Raw genomic sequence first — 19,893 nt, forward strand, 5'->3', positions numbered from 1 at the left:
GATTCTCTGTGTTTTTGTTCTCAATTTCATTTCAACAAAGGAAAAAGTAGATAAATTGGACTTCATAAAATTAAAAATTTGTATGCATCAAAGGATACTATAAAACAGTGAAAAGTCAACCCATAGAATATGAGAAAATATTTACAAGTCATATATCTAATAAGTGTTTAGAATCCAGAATATATAAGGAAATCCTACAACTTAACAACAAAAAGATAAAGAACCCAGTTTAAAAATGGGTAAAGGATTGGAATAGACATTTCTCCAGAGAAGATATAAAAATGGCAAAAAGCACATGAAAAGATGCCCAACAACATTAGTTGTTAGAGAAATGTAAATCAAAACTACAGTGCGATATCATTGACACCTACTAGGAATACTATAATTATAATAAAAAGGAAAATAAGAAGAGTTGACAAATATGTGGAGAAATTGGCACTCTTGTACATTGCTGATGGGAATGTAAAATTGTACAGCTACAATGGAAAACCATTTGAAACTTCCTCAAAAAGTTTAGTATAAAATTACCTTATGACCCAGCAATTCTACTTCTAGATATATATCCAAAGTATTGAAAGCATGTACTCAAATAGGTATTTTACACCAGTGTTTATAGCATTATTCACAATAGTCAAATGGTGGAGGCCACCCAAATGTCTACCAATATTGTTCTGCCATAAAATGAAATACAATTCTGATATGTTCTACAGCATGAATGGACCTTGAAAACATACTGAATGAAATAAGCCCGTTACAGAAGGTTTAATATTGTATAATTTCATTTATATGAAACATCTAGAAAGGAAAATTCTTAGAGACTAAAAATAGATTAGAATTTATCATGGACTGGGGAAGAGAGAATGGGGAATTATTGTTTAATAGCTATCAAGTGTCTGTTTCGGGTGACAAAAATGTTTTGTATCTAGATAATAGGTAAGTGATAGCTGCACAACAGTATGTCTAATTAATGCCACTGATTTGCACATTTAAGATGATTAAAATGACAAATTTTATGTTATATATTTTATCACATTAAAATTATTATAAAGGGAAAAAACCAAGGAGGAGAGAATATCCATATTTCTTTATTTGGTTTCATTTTGAACTCTGCAATGAATCTGTATTTTCATCCAAGACAATTGATCTCTGTATTCAGAAAAGCAAATTGTAAAAAAAAAGTTACTATGAGCCTCTTTGTAACTATAAATTTTCTTTCCTAGTGGATATTTTGACATATGTGGTCTGGAAGCTAAGTGGTTTACCTCCAAGTCGTATAATTGGAAGTGGTTGCAATTTAGATTCTGCCCGCTTCCGCTACCTAATTGGAGAGAAGTTGGGTGTCCATCCTACAAGCTGTCATGGATGGATTATTGGAGAACATGGTGATTCAAGTGGTATGTATAAACCTTTATATATATATATATCATTATGTAACCATCCTTCTTATCTCAAATAATACTTATTTTCTTTAAAGTCTATTTTTTTTCTGATATTTCTATGGTTGTACAGTTTCATTTTATTGGTATTTCTCTGGTGTGTATTTTTGTATTCCTTTACTTTCAACTTCTTTGTGTCATTGATTTAGCTACCTCTCATAAAATAGCATATAGAACATACAGCTTTTAAAAACTTATTCCATTTCTCTTCCTTATCTGGAGCACTTTCATTAATTGTGAATTTTTAACAACTCTATTGAGATATAATGCACATACAGTAAAATTTACTCATTTAAAGTGTATAAATTCATTGGTTTGTAGCATATCCACAGAGTTGTGCAACCATCACTACAGTCTAATTACAGAACATCTCATTACTCCCCCCCCCAAAAAAAATCCCATATCATTAACAATCACTCCCCATCACCCCTACCCCCACCCCCAAACCCCAGGTACCCACAAATTTACCTCTGTCTGTATAGATTTGTCTCTTCTGGACTTTTCATGTAAGCAAAATCACCCAATATGTGTGACGACCTACATTTTAACTGTTCCTTAAGCCCATACCCATCTCTTTCTTTCCTGAAAAAGTTTTATTACATAGTAAGAACTTTATATTTCTAACAGTGTTCTCTAATTATGTCATATGTATAAATCTTCTTTCCATAATGGTGATAAACCCTTTGAGAATAGAGATCATTTGTTCATTCATTCAATCATTCATTCATTTATTCAATACAGTTAGTGAGCCCTTCTCTTCGTTATATTTCAAGGGTCATGGTATATAATAACTACTTTTGATTTGACTTGGACAAATATTTCTTTGACCAGTGACTTAATTTGACCCTTTTGGCTTATCATTGTCCCAATCCAAAGCTTCTTTCTGAGGGTCATTAAAAATAATTCTCCCAGATATAGTTTTATTTTTTAAAGATGATGTCCTATAATTTTAGTTTTAGAAAAATAGTATATTCTAATTACTATTATAATCTGTATTCTATTAAGTGTGATCTTTCTTTTTCTCCTTTTCTGTTTTCGATTGGATCAATTAAACTTTAATTCTTCCTACTTTGGGAATTTACACTTATTTTACTAATGATTACCTATAAATTTTAACCATTTATACTTGAATTAGTGTGTTTACTGTTTTTTGGAAAATGCAAAGACCTTATAATAAATAAACTTATCACCTTTCGTATATATAATTATTGACTACTTTTCTGGCTCCTGCTTTTATGCCCCCAAAACTCTTTGTAATTATTTTTATTTAAATAGTGAATATCTGCTTAGTCTATATATTTACCAACTAAATTGCCAGCTTTATTTCCTGTATCTAACTCCTTCCTCTGGATTTACTTTCTTTCTTCATAGGTATATGCTCTTAGTGTTGTTTATATTAAGATGTTTTAATTTTACCTCATTCTTGCATAACAGTTTAACTGGATATGAAATTCTAGATTGAGTTATTCCCTCAGTACTTTGTTGCTTTTGAAAGTATTATGAGAGTTTGTTGTTATTTTCTCTCTAGTTGCTTATAATATTTTCTAAAAACTTTTAAAAATGTATAATATATGCAAAGCAAAGAAAGAAAAAATCAAAGCAAAGAGAGAAAAAAGCAATAGTTTTCAAAGCACTAGTTACAGACATATCCCATAGATTGTCATGGGCTACCATACCATCATCTGAGATTTTTCCTTCTAGCTTCTCCAGAACATTGAAGGCTAGAAGGAATATATATTTTTATCATCACAATCGACTTTTTTTCTTTTTTGTGAAAAATAACATATATACAAAAAAGCAATAAATTTCAAAGCACATCACAACAATAGTTGTAGAACAGAGTTCAGTATGGGTTACAGGTCCATAATTTTGGTTTTTACTTCTAGCTGCTCTAAAATACTGGAGACTAAAAAAAAATCACTATTATGATTCAGCTGTCATACTCATTTGTTAAACCCTACCTACCATCACATTTAATCTTTCTATCCCACTCTCTAGGGGTATTTGGGCTATGCCTAGTCTAACTTTTTCATGCTAGAAGTGTCTGTCAATAATATAAAGTAGGAAGATCAAACTGGAGCTGATGTTCTGGAGACACTAGCCCCTCTAGGTTGCAGGGCTTATCTGGTCTAGGGACCCATCTGGAGGTTGTATGTTTCTGGAAAGTTACCCTAGGGCATGGAACCTTTGTAGGGCAATCTTACATATTGCCCTAGTTGTTCTTTAGAATTGGCTGGAATGGTTTTGGTTGGGGTTAACAAGTCATGTTAGGTAGAAATGTCTAACTGAAGCTTGCGTAAGAGTGACCTCCAAAGTAGCCTCTCAAACTATTTGAATTCTCTTAGCCACTGATACCTTAGTTGCTTACAATATTTTATCTTTGTTATCTATCCTTTTCTTTGTGGTTTCTGTATTGTATATCTTGCTTGAAATGCCTTGTGTGCCGCACAATTTTAACTACATTCTATTATATATTTTTGTAATGCTTTATTATTTTATTTCTTGCATTTCTCTATTTTGTCCATTTAAATCTAATTTTTATTTGTTGGTGTAAGACAGTAACCTAACTTTATAAAAAAGACCAGTGAACTCAAACAATTGATGCAATACCGGGAGGAAAAGTTCATCGGAGATATGTGTATATTTTTAGTGCCTTTATGGAGTGGGGTCAATGTTGCTGGTGTTGCTTTGAGGAATCTGCAGCCTGAATTAGGAACTGATTCAGACACTGAACGATGGAAAGATGTCCATAAACAAGTTATTGAGAGGTAACAGTACTCATTCAATTTCTTAATGCCTTCATGATCAGTCCTAAGAACAAATTTAAGCAAAAAGTTTATCTTTTCTATTTGTGAGAAAAATAACTTTAACCCTTTTAATATCTACAAATTCAGACTTCTTTTATGCATAAGTTACTTCGGGAGCATTTTTCAAAAAATGAAAATACTTATTTCATGAACACTAATATTCATTTGAGAGATAATACAGTATAGTGATTTTGAGCATGGACTTTGGAGCCAGAATGCCCAAGTTTTAAATCTGGCCTCAGCCTTTACAAATTACTTACCATATCAAAAGTTTAGTTTTCTCATCTTTAAAATGGGGATCATAATAAACCCTACCTTAGAAGAATAAATGAGTTAGTGCAAAATGCTTAGAAATGTACCTGAAAATTATAAAGTGCTCATCATTATGATCTGATGATGAGAAACATGAGATAGCTTTGACTGTCTTACCTTTACATATGAATTTTTCTTTTTGTATGCTTTATTTTGAAAAATCAAAATTATAGGAAAGTTGTAAGGATAATACAAAAACAATACAGAAAACTGTAATATACCACCTACACAAATATTCATATTTACCACTTTTAATATTTTCCCCACGTGAATTTTGGTGATTGACTTATCCTTTCAGTGAAGAAGGCTGTTGGAATTTTTGTCTGGGAATGCACTGAATCTTCAATTACTATGGCTAGAATTGATATTTTAACAATATTAAGTCTTCCAATACATGGACATGGGATGTTTTTCCATTCATTTAGGTCTTCGTTAATTTCAGCAATGTTTCTTGTTTTCTATGTATGCTTTTGTATCCTTGGTTAAATTTATACCTCAGTATTTTATTATTTTTATTGATATTGTAAATGGAATTGTTTTCTTGATTTCCTTTTTAGATTGCTCGTTGATGGAGTTTAAGAACACTGCTGAAGTTTGCATGTTGTTGTTGTACACCTCCCCACCCTCAACCCCCACCTTGCTGAATTCATTTTTGAGCTGTAGTAGCTTTTTTGTAGACTTTTCAGGATTTTCTATATATAGTGTCATGTCATCTGAGAATAGGGATAATTTTACTTCTTCTTTTCCATTTTGGGTGTCTTTTATTTCTTTTTCTTGTCTAATTGCTCTGCTAGAATTTCTAGTACAATGTTGAATAGCAGTGGTGAAAGTACTCATTCTTGTCTTGTTCCGGACCTTAAGGGAAAAGTTTTCAGTCTGTCATCATGGATTATGATGTTAGCTTTAAGTTTTTAATATTTGTCCTTTATCATATTGAGGAAATTGCCTTCTATTCCTAGTTTTTGAGAGGTTTTATTTTTAAAGAATGCCAGGTTTCTTAAATGCCTTTTCTGCACCAATTGAGATGATCATGTGGTTTTTTCTTCATTCTACTAATGTGGTATATTATTTTAATTGATTTTTTTTAATGTTGAACTGTGCTTACATTCCTGGGATAAATCACACTTGGTCATGGTGTATAAGACTTTTAATGTGCTTTTCAAATTTATTTAAGACTTGTTTTGTGACCAATCATGTGGTCTAATGGAGAGAATGATCCATGTGTACTTGAGGAGAATGTGTGTTGTGCTTTTGATGGATGAAATGTCTATTTCTGCACTCTCGATTTGATTCCATTGGTCAGTACTTTCTTTCTTTATGCCAGTACCATGCTATTTTGACCACTATGACTTTATAATGTGTTTTAAAGCCAGGAGGTGTTAATCCTCCCATTTCCTTCTTCTTTTTTTTAGGATACTTTTCGGGGTCTCTTTTCCTTCCAGATAATTTGGTAACTAGCTTTTCTAAGTCTTCAGAGTAGGTTGTTGGAATTTTGATTGGCACTACATTGAATCTGTAGATCCATTTGGGTAGAAGTGACACCGGAACTATATTTAACCTACGTATCCATGAGCAGGGAATGTCTTTCCACCTATTTAGATCTTTGATTTCTTTTAGCAATGTTATATAGTTTTCTGTGTACAAGTCCTTTACATACCTAGTTAAGTTCATTCCTATACTTGATTCTTCGTTTTTTTTGTTCATTTGTTTGTTTGTTTGTTTGTTTTTGCATGGGCAGGCACCGGGAATCGAACCTGGGTCTCTGGCATGACAGGTGAGAGCTCTGCCTGCTGAGCCACCGTGGCCCGCCCCCGCTTGATTCTTTTAGTTGCTCTTTTGGGTGGAGTTTTTTCCTTAGCTGACTCTTCAGTTAGGTTATTGCTTATATGTAGAAACATTACTGACTTTTGCACGTTAATTTTATATCCCACCACCTTGCTGAATTTATTAGCTCAAGTAACTTTGTTGTAGATTTCTCAGGATTTTCCAAGTATAGTATCATATCATCTGCAAATAATGAAAGTTTTACTTCTTCCTGTCCAATTTGGGTGCCTTTTATTTCTTTGTCCTGCCTGATTACTCTATGTAGACCTTCTAGTACAGTGTTGAATAATAGTAGTGACAGAGGGCATCCTTGTCTCATTCCTGATCTTAGGTGAAAAGCTTTCAGCCTCTCTCCACTAAGTATGATGCAGGCTATGGGTTTTTTATCTATGCCCTTTATCATATTGAGGAAGTTGCCTTTGAGTCCTATCTTTTGAAATGTTTTTATCAGAAAATGATGTTGAATTTTGTCTAATGCTTTTTCAGCATCAATTGAGATGATCATGTGATTTTTCCTTTTCAATTTGTTAATGTGCTTGTATTATATTAATTGATTTTTTGTGTGTTGAATCATCCTTGCATTCCTGGTATAAACCCCACTTGGTCGTGGTGTATAATTCTTTTAATGTGTTGTTGGATTTGATTTGCTAATATTTTGTTGAGAATTTTGGTGTCTATGTTCGTTAGGGAGATTGGCCTGTAGTTTTTCTTTCTTGTAGCATTTTTACCCGGTTTTGGTATTAAAGTGATGTTATTTTCATAAAATGAGTTAGGTAGTGTTCCTTTTTCCTCAATTTTTTGGAAAAGTTTGAGCCAGATTGGTGTTAGTTCTTTTTGGAATGTTTGATAAAATTCCCCTGTGAAGCCATCTGGCCCTGGGCTTTTCTTTGCAGAAAGATTTTTGATGACTGATTGAATCTCTCTACTTGTGATTGGTTTGTTGAGCGCTTCTATTTCTTCCTGAGTCAGTGTAGCTTGCTTATGTGTCTCCAGGAATTTGTCCATTTCATCTAAGTTGTCTAGTTTGTTGGCATATAGCTGTTTATAGAATCCTCTTATGATCTCTTTTATTTCTTGAGGGTCTGTGGTAACGTGACCCCTTCTCATTTCTGATTTTTGTTTTTTACTATTAGCATTTAGGTAATGAATTTCCCTCTCAGCACAGCCTTTGCTTCATCCCATAAGTTCTGATATGTTGTATTCTCATTTTCATTTGTTTCCAGATAGCTACTGATTTCTCTAGCAATTTCTTCTTTGACCCACTAGTTGTTTAAGTGTATGTGATTTAATCTCCATATATTTGTGAAAGTTCTCGTTCGTTGGTGGTTATTGATATCCAGCTTCATTCCATTGTGATCAGAGAATGTGCTTTGAATAATGTCAATGTTTTAAAATTTATAAAGACCTGTTTTGTGCCCCAGCGTATGATCTATCCTGGAGAATGTATAACCTGGTGTTTCGGGGTGTAATGACCTATATATGTTTAGGTCTAATTCATTTATCAAGTTGTTTAAATTCTCTATTTCTTTCTTGTTCTTCTTTTTGGTTGTTTGTCTATAGAGAAGAGTGCTGTATTGAAGTCTCCTGCTATTATTGTTGAAGCATCTATCATTCCCTTCAGTTTTGCCAATGTCTGTCTTATGTACTTTGGAGCTCTTTGATTGGGAGCATAAACATTTATGATTGTTATTTCTTCTTGGTGAATTGTCCCTTCTATTAATATATAGTGTCCTTCTTTGTCTCTTATGATATCTTTACATTTAAAGTCTATTTTGTCCAATATTAGTATAGCTACTCCTGCTTTCTTTTGGTTACAACTTGCTTGAAACATCTCTTTACATCGTTTCACTTTCAATCTATATATATCCTTGTGGCTAAAATGAGTCTCTTGTGAGCAGCATATAGCTGGATTATATCTCTTAGTCCATTCTGCCAATCTGTATCTTTTAATTGGTAAATTTAGTTGGTTAACATTCAAAGTTATTATTGAAAAGGCATTTCTTGAATACACCATCTTATCCTCTGGACTTTGTTTTTCAGATCTATATGTTCTTTTCCTTCTATGTCTTTTTTTTTCAAGTTCAAATATTTTATTTTTTTATTCATACAGTATGAAGTTTTCTAAAGATCCCACAACATGATAGATCATGCAGAAGAAAAATTAAACATTCAACGTAAACCAACGGACCCCCACATACATACAAACTAAAAAAAGGGGGAAAACCCTCATTCCCTAGTAAGGAAATAATATTTGCCCAATTTTCTGTAATGCTAGCCAAAATATGCATAAACAAGAGAAACAGAAAGCATTTATTAAAATATTTGTAACAAATATTTAAGTACAAAAATTAACAAAAGGCAAGTGCCCTCTTAAAGCAGAGCACATGGCACTTGACACTGGAACAGATCAAACTGCTGACTGAGATTATAAGCCATGTACTGATCCAGAGGAAGAAAGTTACATGTAGTAGAGATTTTCAGTTTGAACATTAACATTTCCAAAATTTGGAAGCATTATTTTTAAAATTATGCAAATTATATAAAAAAGAGGTACATTTTAAATCGATCTACGTGCAAAACTCCACGTCATGCAAGGACACCAAGCACCTGGATTTTCTCTCACAGACGGAGCCCGTGATGTGCAGCACTCAGTTGAAGGAACAGTGCTGGCAGGCAGGTGTGCGCAATTTAAGATTTGTTCACTCTGATTCAACCTCCCCTTTCCACTCATGATTACAAAACCAGTTTTTTTTTTTAATAGAAAAAGTCTATTGGGAAAGACACTGTCCTAGAAAGCTAACCAAAATATTTTTCTTCCAGCCAAGAGTACCTTTGCAGAAAAAGGAAGGGACAATATCAAAGTGATAGAACAAGACACTGTACTTTTATATCACACAAATTTTTTTTAATTAAAAAAAAAAAGAAATTAACCCAACATTTAGAAATCATTCCATTCTACATATGCAATCAGTAATTCTTAACATCATCACATAGATGCATGATCATCATTTCTTAGTACATTTGCATCGATTTAGAAGAAGAACTAGCAAAACAACAGAAAAAGATATAGAATGTTAATATAGAGAAAAAAATAAAAATAATAATAATAGTACAATAAAAAGACAAACAAACAAACAGACAGACAAAAAAAAACACCTATAGCTCAGATGCAGCTTCATTCAGTGTTTTAACATGATTACTTTACAATTAGGTATTATTATGCTGTCCATTTTTGAGTTTTTGTATCTAGTCCTGTTGCACAGTCTGTATCCCTTCAGCTCCAATAACCCATTATCTTACCCTGTTTCTAACTCCTGCTGGACTGTGTTACCAATGACATATTCCAAGTTTATTTTTGAATGTCGGTTCACATCAGTGGGTCCATACAGTATTTGTCCTTTAGTTTTTGGCTAGACTCACTCAGCATAATGTTCTCTAGGTCCATTCATGTTATTACATGCTTCATAAGTTTATTCTGTCTTAAAGCTGCATAATATTCCATCGTATGTGTATACCACAGTTTGTTTAGCCACTCGTCTGTTGATGGACATTTTGGCTGTTTCCATCTCTTTGCAATTGTAAATAACGCTGCTATAAACATTGGTGTGCAAATGTCCGTTTGTGTCTTTGCCCTTAAGTCCTTTGAGTAGATACCTAGCAATGGTATTGCTGGGTCATATGGCAATTCTATATTCAGCTTTTGAGGAACCGCCAAACTGCCTTCCACAGTGGTTGCACCATTTGACATTCCCACCAACAGTGGATAAGTGTGCCTCTTTCTTCGCATCCTCTCCAGCAGTTGTCATTTTCTGTTTTGTTGATAATGGCCATTCTGGTGGGTGTGAGATGATATCTCATTGTGGTTTTGATTTGCATTTCTCTAATGGTCAGGGACATTGAGCATCTCTTCATGTGCCTTTTGGCCATTTGTATTTCCTCTTCTGAGAGGTGTCTGTTCAAGTCTTTTTCCCATTTTGTAATTGGGTTGGCTGTCTTTTTGTTGTTGAGTTGGACAATCTCTTTATAAATTCTGGATACTAGACCTTTATCTGATATGTCGTTTCCAAATATTGTCTCCCATTGTGTAGGCTATCTTTCTACTTTCTTGATGAAGTTCTTTGATGCACAGAAGTGTTTAATTTTGAGGAGTTCCCATTTATTTATTTCCTTCTTCAGTGCTCTTGCTTTAGGTTTAAGGTCCATAAAACCGCCTCCAATTGTAAGATTCATAAGATATCTCCCTACATTTTCCTCTAACTGTTTTATGGTCTTAGACCTAATGTTTAGATCTTTGATCCATTTTGAGTTAACTTTTGTATAGGGTGTGAGATACGGGTCTTCTTTCATTCTTTTGCATATGGATATCCAGTTCTCTAGGCACCATTTATGGAAGAGACTGTTCTGTCCCAGGTGAGTTGGCTTGACTGCCTTATCAAAGATCAAATGTCCATAGATGAGAGGGTCTATATCTGAGCACTCTATTCGATTCCATTGGTCGATATATCTATCTTTATGCCAATACCATGCTGCTTTGACCACTGTGGCTTCATAATATGCCTTAAAGTCAGGCAGTGCGAGACCTCCAGCTTCGTTTTTTTTCCTCAAGATGTTTTTAGCAATTCGGGGCACGCTGCCCTTCCAGATAAATTTGCTTATTGGTTTTTCTATTTCTGAAAAATTAGTTGTTGGGATTTTGATCGGTATTGCATTGAATCTGTAAATCAATTTAGGTAGGATTGACATCTTAACTATATTTAGTCTTCCAATCCATGAACACGGTATGCCCTTCCATCTATTTAGGTCTTCTGTGATTTCTTTTAACAGTTTTTTGTAGTTTCTTTGTGTGGATTTTTTGTCTCTTTAGTTAAATTTATTCCTAGGTATTTTATTCTTTTAGTTGCAATTGTAAATGGGATTCATTTCTGGATTTCCCCCTCAGCTTGTTCATTACTAGTGTATAGGAATGGTACAGATTTTTGAATGTTGATCTTGTAACCTGCTACTTTGCTGTACTCATTTATTAGCTCTAGTAGTTTTGTTGTGGATTTTTCTGGGTTTTCGATGTATAGTATCATATCGTCTGCAAACAGTGATAGTTTTACTTCTTCCTTTCCAATTTTGATGCCTTGTATTTCTTTTTCTTGTCTAATTGCTTTGGCTAGAACATCCAACACAATGTTGAATAATAGTGGTGATAATGGACATCCTTGTCTTGTTCCTGATCTTAGGGGGAAAGTTTTCAATTTTTCCCCATTGAGGATGATATTAGCTGTGGGTTTTTCATATATTCCCTCTATCATTTTAAGGAAGTTCCCTTGTATTCCTATCTTTTGAAGTGTTTTCAACAGGAAAGGATGTTGAATCTTGTCAAATGCCTTCTCTGCATCAATTGAGATGATCATGTGATTTTTCTGCTTTGATTTGTTGATATGGTGTATTACATTAATTGATTTTCTTATGTTGAACCATCCTTGCATACCTGGGATGAATCCTACTTGGTCATGATGTATAATTCTTTTAATGTGTTGTTGGATACGATTAGCTAGAATTTTATTGAGGATTTTTGCAATATGTTCATTAGAGAGATTGGTCTGTAGTTTTCTTTTTTTGTAATATCTTTGCCTGGTTTTGGTATGAGGGTGATGTTGGCTTCATAGAATGAATTAGGTAGTTTTCCCTCCACTTCAATTTTTTTGAAGAGTTTGAGGAGGGTTGGTACTAATTCTTTCTGGAATGTTTGATAGAATTCAGATGTGAAGCCGTCTGGTCCTGGACTTTTCTTTTTAGGAAGCTTTTGAATGACTAATTCAATTTCTTTACTTGTGATTGGTTTGTTGAGGTCATCTATTTCTTCTTGAGTCAAAGCTGGTTGTTCATGTCTTTCCAGGAACCCGTCCATTTCATCTAAATTGTTGTATTTATTAGCATAAAGTTGTTCATAGTATCCTGTTATTTCCTCCTTTATTTCTGTGAGGTCAGTGGTTATGTCTCCTCTTCCATTTCTGATCTTATTTATTTGCATCCTCTCTCTTCTTCTTTTTGTCAATCTTGCTAAGGGCCCATCAATCTTATTGATTTTCTCATAGAACCAACTTCTGGTCTTATTGATTTTCTCTATTGTTTTCAATTTCATTTATTTCTGCTCTAATCTTTGTTATTTCTTTCCTTTTGCTTGCTTTGGGGTTAGTTTGCTGTTCTTTCTCCAATTCTTCCAAGTGGACAGTTAATTCCTGAATTTTTGCCTTTTCTTCTTTTCTGATATAGGCATTTAGGGCAATAAATTTCCCTCTTAGCACTGCCTTTGCTGCATCCCATAAGTTTTGATATGTTGTGTTTTCGTTTTCATTCGCCTCGATTTATTTACTAATTTCTCTTGCCATTTCTTCTTTGACCCACTCATTGTTTAAGAGTGTGTTGTTGAGCCTCCACGTATTTGTGAATTTTCTGGCACTCTGCCTATTATTGATTTCCAACTTCATTCCTTTATGATCTGAGAAAGTGTCGTGTATGATTTCAATCTTTTTAAATTTGTTAAGACTTGCTTTGTGACCCAGCATATTGTCTATCTTTGAGAATGATCCATGAGCACTTGAGAAAAAGGTGTATCCTGCTGTTATGGGATGTAATGTCCTATAAATGTCTGTTAAGTCTAGCTCATTTATAGTAATATTCAGATTCTCTATTTCTTTATTGATCCTCTGTCTAGATGTTCTGTCCATTGATGAGAGTGGTGAATTGAAGTCTCCAACTATTATGGTATATGTGTCTATTTCTCTTTTCAGTGTTTGCAGTGTATTCCTCATGTATTTTGGGGCATTCTGGTTCGGTGCGTAAATATTTATGATTGTTATGTCTTCTTGTTTAATCGTTCCTTTTATTAGTAGATAGTGTCCTTCTTTGTCTCTTTTAACTGTTTTACATTTGAAGTCTAATTTGTTGGATATTAGTATAGCTACTCCTGCTCTTTTCTGGTTGTTATTTGCATGAAATATCTTTTCCCAACCTTTCACTTTCAACCTATGTTTATTTTTGGGTCTAAGATGTGTTTCCTGTAGACAGCATATAGAAGGATCCTGTTTTTTAATCCATTCTGCAAGTCTGTGTCTTTTGATTGGGTAATTCAGTCCATTAACATTTAGTGTTATTACTGTTTGGATAATATTTTCCTCTAGCATTTTGCCTTTTGTATTATATATATCATATCTGACTTTCCTTCTTTCTACACTCTTCTCCATACCTCTTTCTTCTGTCTTTTTGGTTCTGACTCTAGTGCTCCCTTTAGTATTTCTTGCAGAGCTGGTCTCTTGGTCACAAATTCTCTCAGTGACTTTTGTCTGAGAATGTTTTAATTTCCCCCTCATTTTTGAAGGACAATTTTGCTGGATATAGGAGTCTTGGTTGGCAGTTTTTCTCTTTTAGTAATTTAAATATATTATCCCACTATCTTCTAGCTTCCATAGTTTCTGCTGAGAAACCTACACATAGTCTTACTGGGTTTCCCTTGTATGTGATGGATTGTTTTTCTCTTGCTGCTTTCAAGATCCTCTCTTTCTCTTTGACCTCTGACATTCTAACTAGTAAGTGTCTTGGAGAATGCCTATTTGGGTCTATTCTCTTTGGGGTGCGCTGCACTTCTTGGATCTGTAATTTTAGGTCTTTCATAAGAGTTGGGAAATTTTCAGTGATAATTTCTTCCATTAGTTTTTCTCCTCCTTTTCCCTTCTCTTCTCCTTCTGGGACACCCACAACACGTATATTTGTGCGGTTCAAATTGTTCTTCAGTTCCCTGATCCCCTGTTCAAATTTTTCCATTCTTTTCCCTATAGTTTCTGTTTCTTTTTGGACTTCAGATGTTCCATCCTCCAAATCACTAATTCTATCTTCTGTCTCTTTAAATCTATCATTGTAGGTATCCATTGTTTTTTCCATCTTTTCTACTTTATCCTTCACTTCCATAAGTTCTGTGATTTGTTTTTTCAGTTTTTCTATTTCTTCTTTTTGTTCAGCCCATGTCCTCTTCATGTCCTCCCTCAATTTATCGATTTCGTTTTTGAAGAGGTTTTCCATTTCTGTTCGTATATTCAGCATTAGTTGTCTCAGCTCCTGTATCTCATTTGAACTATTGGTTTGTTCCTTTGACTGGGCCATATTTTTAATTTTCTGAGCGTGATCTGTTATCTTCTGCTGGCGTCTGGGCATTTAATCAGATTTCCCTGGGTGTTGGACCCAACAGGTTGAAAGATTTTTCTGTGAAATCTCTGGGTTCTGTTTTTCTTATCCTGCCCTGTAGGTGGCGCTTGTGGCACTCGTTTGTCTGCGGGTCCCACCAATAAAAGTTGCTGTGGGTCCTTTAACTTTGTAAAACTCTTGTCGTGAGGGAGGTTCGCCGGCCGAAGCGGCTTGGAAGAGTGCCAGCCGGCCCGGGGATCCGAACATGGGGAGGGTCGCCGGCCGCCGCAGCCTGGGAGAGTGCCCGTCCAAATCTCCTAGTCGGCCCAGGGCGCCAAGCGTGGTGGGAGGGCACCAGCCGCTGCGGCCCGGGAGAGTGCACCGTTCCCAGCTGGACCGGGAAGCCACGTGTTTGGAAGGGACCCCGGTCACCATTCTCCGTGGCCTGGGGATCTCCAATCCAATTCTCCCAGTTGGTCCGGGGGGCCGCGCGTGGGTGTGTCGCCAGCCGCCGCGGCTTGAGGGGACTGCCTGTCCACTTCTCCCAGCTGGCCCGGGAAGGAGGAAGGGAGGGACTCCGGCTGCTTGCCTCCCCGGCCCGGGGAAGCCCGCGCCCCTCGGCGATCTCACTGGAGCGGGTTCTCCCAGCCAGTCAGCCGTTCCAGGATGGGGTACGCTGTCTTTTTGATCTCTGTCGTGGCTCCAGGAGCTGTTCTGTATCGTTTCTACTCCCCTAGTAGCTGTCCTGTAGGAGGAACTAAGATCCGCGCGTCTTACTAAGCTGCCATCTTCTCCTCACACAAATTTATTGTTATCATTCGCTATGAAGTATATAGTCAAATAAAGAAAGGAAACTGTCATGCACTTTCTATGCCTGTGGTAAAGAAAGAAACAGATTTGAATTTGGATAAAGTTTTGCTGTTCTGTGACATATTAACAGGATTTCTCCCATTTAAACACAAATGTGTGTGTGTGTTTAGATTTGTACATGCACATTAAATATCATCAGTTATTTAGATTAATTGCAAATTTTTTGAAACACGGAAGGGAAATTTATGGTTCAAACTTAAGTTTAATGACAGATCATTTAACCATGTACTGAAAGAAAAAAAAAGGATGTTCTGAGCAGTTACGTAATTACTTCAGGTATTCTTTGTTAAGTAATGCAGAAGTTTAATCATGAATGCCCCAGACAGCTTCTGGTCTTCTTGTATAATATAGTAATTAGACATAACTTACATTTACTCAGGGGCATTTAATAACCTTCATGGCTCTGAGCATAAAGTAACAGAATAAAGCAACCATCAGCGTTGTGCAGTCACTATATGAATATAGGAACTAACTCTTGGCTATAGCAATGAACTATAGTTTCTCAGGCAGAGATATTAAAAGCTGCTCAGCAATGAGCCATGACCCCTGGATATACATATATATTTGTAGGTATAAATAAAGTTATAGATTCCTTTGTTACAAAAATGTAATTAAGGAAAATTATAGGACATTAACAAATGCTTTGTCAATCTCTCAAAGGAGAAAGCAGAGGAAAAGGAAAATAGCTGGCTTAACACCCAGCTCAAATTGTACAATCTTCTATCTATGTCTAAAACTGTGTGAAATAAAAGTGAGGATGTATATATCCATGATTTTTTAACTTTCATGCTCTGCTTGGCACTTTTGTACTCTATCATTTTGTTTCTGAATCATGTGTATTAAATTAAAGCCAACCTCCTACATATATAGAAGGCTACATATACATATTTATGTTTGTATATTTAGATACTTTCTTGTTATAGAAGATGAAGAAAAATAAGTTGAAAAGCCAATCCCTTCCCCTTCCCCACCACATTGATATACTCTTTTCATCTTGCTGTCCTTCAGACTTTAAATTGCTACACTGAGTTATTGAGAGAATAAGAGTTCAGTAGTTCAGAAGTTCAGAAGACAGTAGTACTTAGTTGTCTTCATGAGGCGCATGTTGGGAAATGTGGCTTCACAAAGAAAAATACTTCCATTAAATACACAGGGAGTATTGCTGCACGTCTTGAGCAGATATTCAGAGATGGAGAAGAAATCAAAAGTGTTGGGTAGTACTTTTTAAAAAGAGTCGCACATCGACCACCATCTGTTTGGGGATATCTAGGCCACCTACAACAGCACAGAATTCTTCAAAAGATATTCTTCCATCTCCATCCTTATCTGCATTTATTATGGTTTTTTCTACAATTTGCTGTAACTGTGTATCTCTCAGATTGTTCCCGGCATCATCTCAGCACCTGGAAAAGTTCCCCATTGGAAATATAGCCATCTTTATCCATGTCTTAGATATGAAAAGCAAACCTCAACTTCTGTTCCTTATCTCCTTTGACACTAAACTGAAAGACTCCCTCAATGAATTCTTTAACGTCTACTTCTCCATTCCCATCTGTGTCAAATATACCTCTTACTCGCTGTACTAAAGGATTCTGTTGTAACTCAGGCAGGGACATGAACTCTTCCACGCTCAAAGAACCAGAATTGTCCAAATCAAGCTTCTTAAATCTCTTTACTAGCTTTTCAATTTCATCTGTATCAAAGTGTGAGCACGTTTCCAAAGGGTAACTTGCATTTCCCATTTTGCTCGGCAAGTGGGCAGCTCACTCCGACAGAGTAGAGTGTCAAGAGTGTAGGTGCTCGCCTGGCAGCTGGGCTCCCCTGGGGTGGCTGCTTTGGGAAGGAGTTGGGGATAGGAAGTGGCTCCTTGAGGCCTGCCCTGGAGGGGTGACTGGACATGCAAGGGAGCTGCCTGGGTGAGGAGAAAAGAAATTAAGGCAGAGATTCAGAGATAGAGGGTGTGGGGAGAGACCTCGAAGGGAAAGAGAGACAGAGAGAAAGAAAACCCTTCTCTTTTTATCCTTTAAGTTACCCTCTTTTAAGTTACCCTTACTGGTTCTTTTCAATTCTGTGCCCTCCTCCAGATGTCACTCTCTTGTCTTTTTTTTTTTTGAAACTGGCAGAACTTTCTTTAGTATATATATATATTTTAACATGGGCAGACACCGGGAATTGAACCCGGGTCCTTGGGCTTGGCAGGCAAGCATTCTTGCCTGCTGAGCCACCGTGGCCCGCCCCCTTTAGTATATCTTGTAGGGCCGGTTTCTTTCTTTTTTTTTTTTTTTTTTATAGAATGTTGATATAGAGAAAAAAAATAATAATAGTATTATTAGTAACAGGCCGGTTTCTTTTGACAAATTCTTTCACGCTTTGTCTTTGAAAATTTTAGTATCTCCCTTACTTTTTAAAAAAAATTTTAAACTTTTAAAATTGTATAATATAACATATATACAAAGCAAAGAAAGAAGAAAGCAATAGTGTTCAAAGTAGTTACAGGACAGATTCCAGAGTTTGTCATGGGCTACCATACCATCATCTCAGATTTTTCCTTTTAGCTACTCTCTGAAGGCTAGAAGGAATAAATATTTTTTTTATCATCACAATCAACTTTTTTTCTTTTTTGTGAAAAATAAGGTATATGCAAAAAAGCAATAAATTCCAAAGTGCAGCACAACATTAAGCTGTAGAACAGATTTCAGAGTTTGGTATGGGTTACAATTCTACAATTTTAGATTTTTACTTCTAGCTGCTGTAAGAAACTGGAGACTAAAAGAAATAGTTTCCCTTGTCTATAGGTAGATTGTTTTTCTCTTGCCACTTTCAGGATTTTCTGCTTCTCTTCACCATTTGGCAGACTGATTATTGTGTATCTTGGGGGAAGACATATTTGAATTTATTCTTTTTGGAGTTCATTGGGTTTCTTTGATTTGCATATTTATATCCTTTATAAGGGTTGAGAAGTTTTCCCCCATTACATCCTCAACTAATCTTCCTAGCCCTTTACCCTTTTCTCCTTCTGAGATACCAATGATTCTAATATTTGTGTACTTTGTTTTGTCCATCATTTCCCTGAGATCCATTTAAAAATTCTCCATCATTTTTGCAGTTTGGTGTTTTGAGTATTTGGAATCAGTTGTCCTAGCATCTAGTTTGCTTATTTTTTCTTCCATCTCTTCAAATCTGTGGTTGTGTGTCTCAAGTATATTTTTTATTTGGTCTACAGCATCTTTAATCCCTGTGAGATCTGCTATTTTTCTGTCTATTCTTTCACTTCCCTTTTTATGCTTTTCTAGTGTCTTCTTGATCTTCTTTATGTCATTAGCCGTCCCATTTATTTTATTTAGCTGAGTTATATGAACATCTTTGATTAGTAGTTCCAAAATCTGTGTCTTAATTTGGTCGTTTGGCTGGGCTATATCTGTCTGCATCATGATATGCTTAATGATCATCTGTTGTCTTCATGGCATGAATCAGATATCTTGATTGGTTTACTTTGCAAGTTGATTGTCTTCAGTAGTCTAAAGCTTTGTGTTTGCAGGATGGATGTGGAGCAAGATGCAGGGCATGGGGCGGGGCACAACAGTTCAGTGATGCTTTGCAGCACAGGTATAGACACAGGTTGGTATGTGATGCTGGTGCCTTTGAACATGGGGTGCATGTTGAGGGGTTGTAGAGGTGTGGTGCAGGGGCTGTGGGCATATGGTGCAGCTCAGGTGGACCTTGGAGCACAGGAGCTGGGAGTGTGGCATCAGGGTCAAAGAGGTAGAGCGTTCCTAGTCCTGCTCTCCCTGTCCGTGCACTCCTGATGTCTCCGAACTTGGTTTGGAAAGGAGCACATTAGGCTGTTTGCACAAGCTGGAAGGTCTCTGGTTCTCTGCATCTCAATTCTTCAGCCTCTGGAAGCAGGGTCTCCCTATGTGATGCAAAAGACCCTTCTGGGTCACTTACACCATGGAATTGCCATCTCAGTTGCCTTCCCATCCCTTCTCTAGCTGTTCCTTGGAGCAGGGGTGAACTTGACCTATCCTGTTCCATCATCTTCTTGGACCCCTCTATTCCGCCATCTTCCTGGAACCCTGGGTCTATTCCTTTGGCAATATTTTGTGGTAAGTAAAAAAGCCTCAGGTTTGTTTATTTATTTATTTATTTTTTCTCCCATCAGTCCCACTCTCTCTGCCAGGACAAAAACTTCTAGTACCTTTAATGCTTATTCCAGGTTTCTCTGTGCTGGGGCCTGTTTTCAGTAGTCAGAATTTGTTAATTCTGCAAGTAGAGCTTAGTTGAGCTAAGCCCTTGCTGCTAGTAAAGTCTGTTTCCTTTCCCCTCAGAACCAGCCTACTGTGCCTGTGGGGGAGGGGCGCCAACATACTGGCTTGAGGGTCTTACAGTTCTGTATGGGGTCTTGCCAGTCCAGCTTGTTCAGACTGATATACACTGTGTGTCTAGTCACTGATGTAGCCCCAACAGTTGTTCTG

General features: G+C 36.1%; 1 protein-coding gene and 1 pseudogene across 2 annotated transcripts in view; one reads left to right on the plus strand and one right to left on the minus strand.

The window, feature by feature from the left end:
• Window positions 1-19,893, plus strand: part of LOC143644756 (L-lactate dehydrogenase C chain) — a 77,862-nt gene that overhangs the window by 43,319 nt on the left and 14,650 nt on the right. For both annotated transcript variants that reach the window (XM_077114177.1, XM_077114178.1), the window contains exons 5-6: window positions 1,221-1,394; window positions 4,087-4,204. In XM_077114177.1, coding sequence (XP_076970292.1) covers window positions 1,221-1,394; window positions 4,087-4,204 — 292 coding nt within the window. The remainder of the gene's footprint in view (window positions 1-1,220; window positions 1,395-4,086; window positions 4,205-19,893) is intronic.
• Window positions 16,620-17,181, minus strand: LOC143643936 (calcineurin subunit B type 1 pseudogene; annotated as a pseudogene).

The sequence above is a fragment of the Tamandua tetradactyla genome, chromosome 8 (assembly GCF_023851605.1).
Source record: "Tamandua tetradactyla isolate mTamTet1 chromosome 8, mTamTet1.pri, whole genome shotgun sequence".
Classification (NCBI taxonomy): domain Eukaryota; kingdom Metazoa; phylum Chordata; class Mammalia; order Pilosa; family Myrmecophagidae; genus Tamandua; species Tamandua tetradactyla.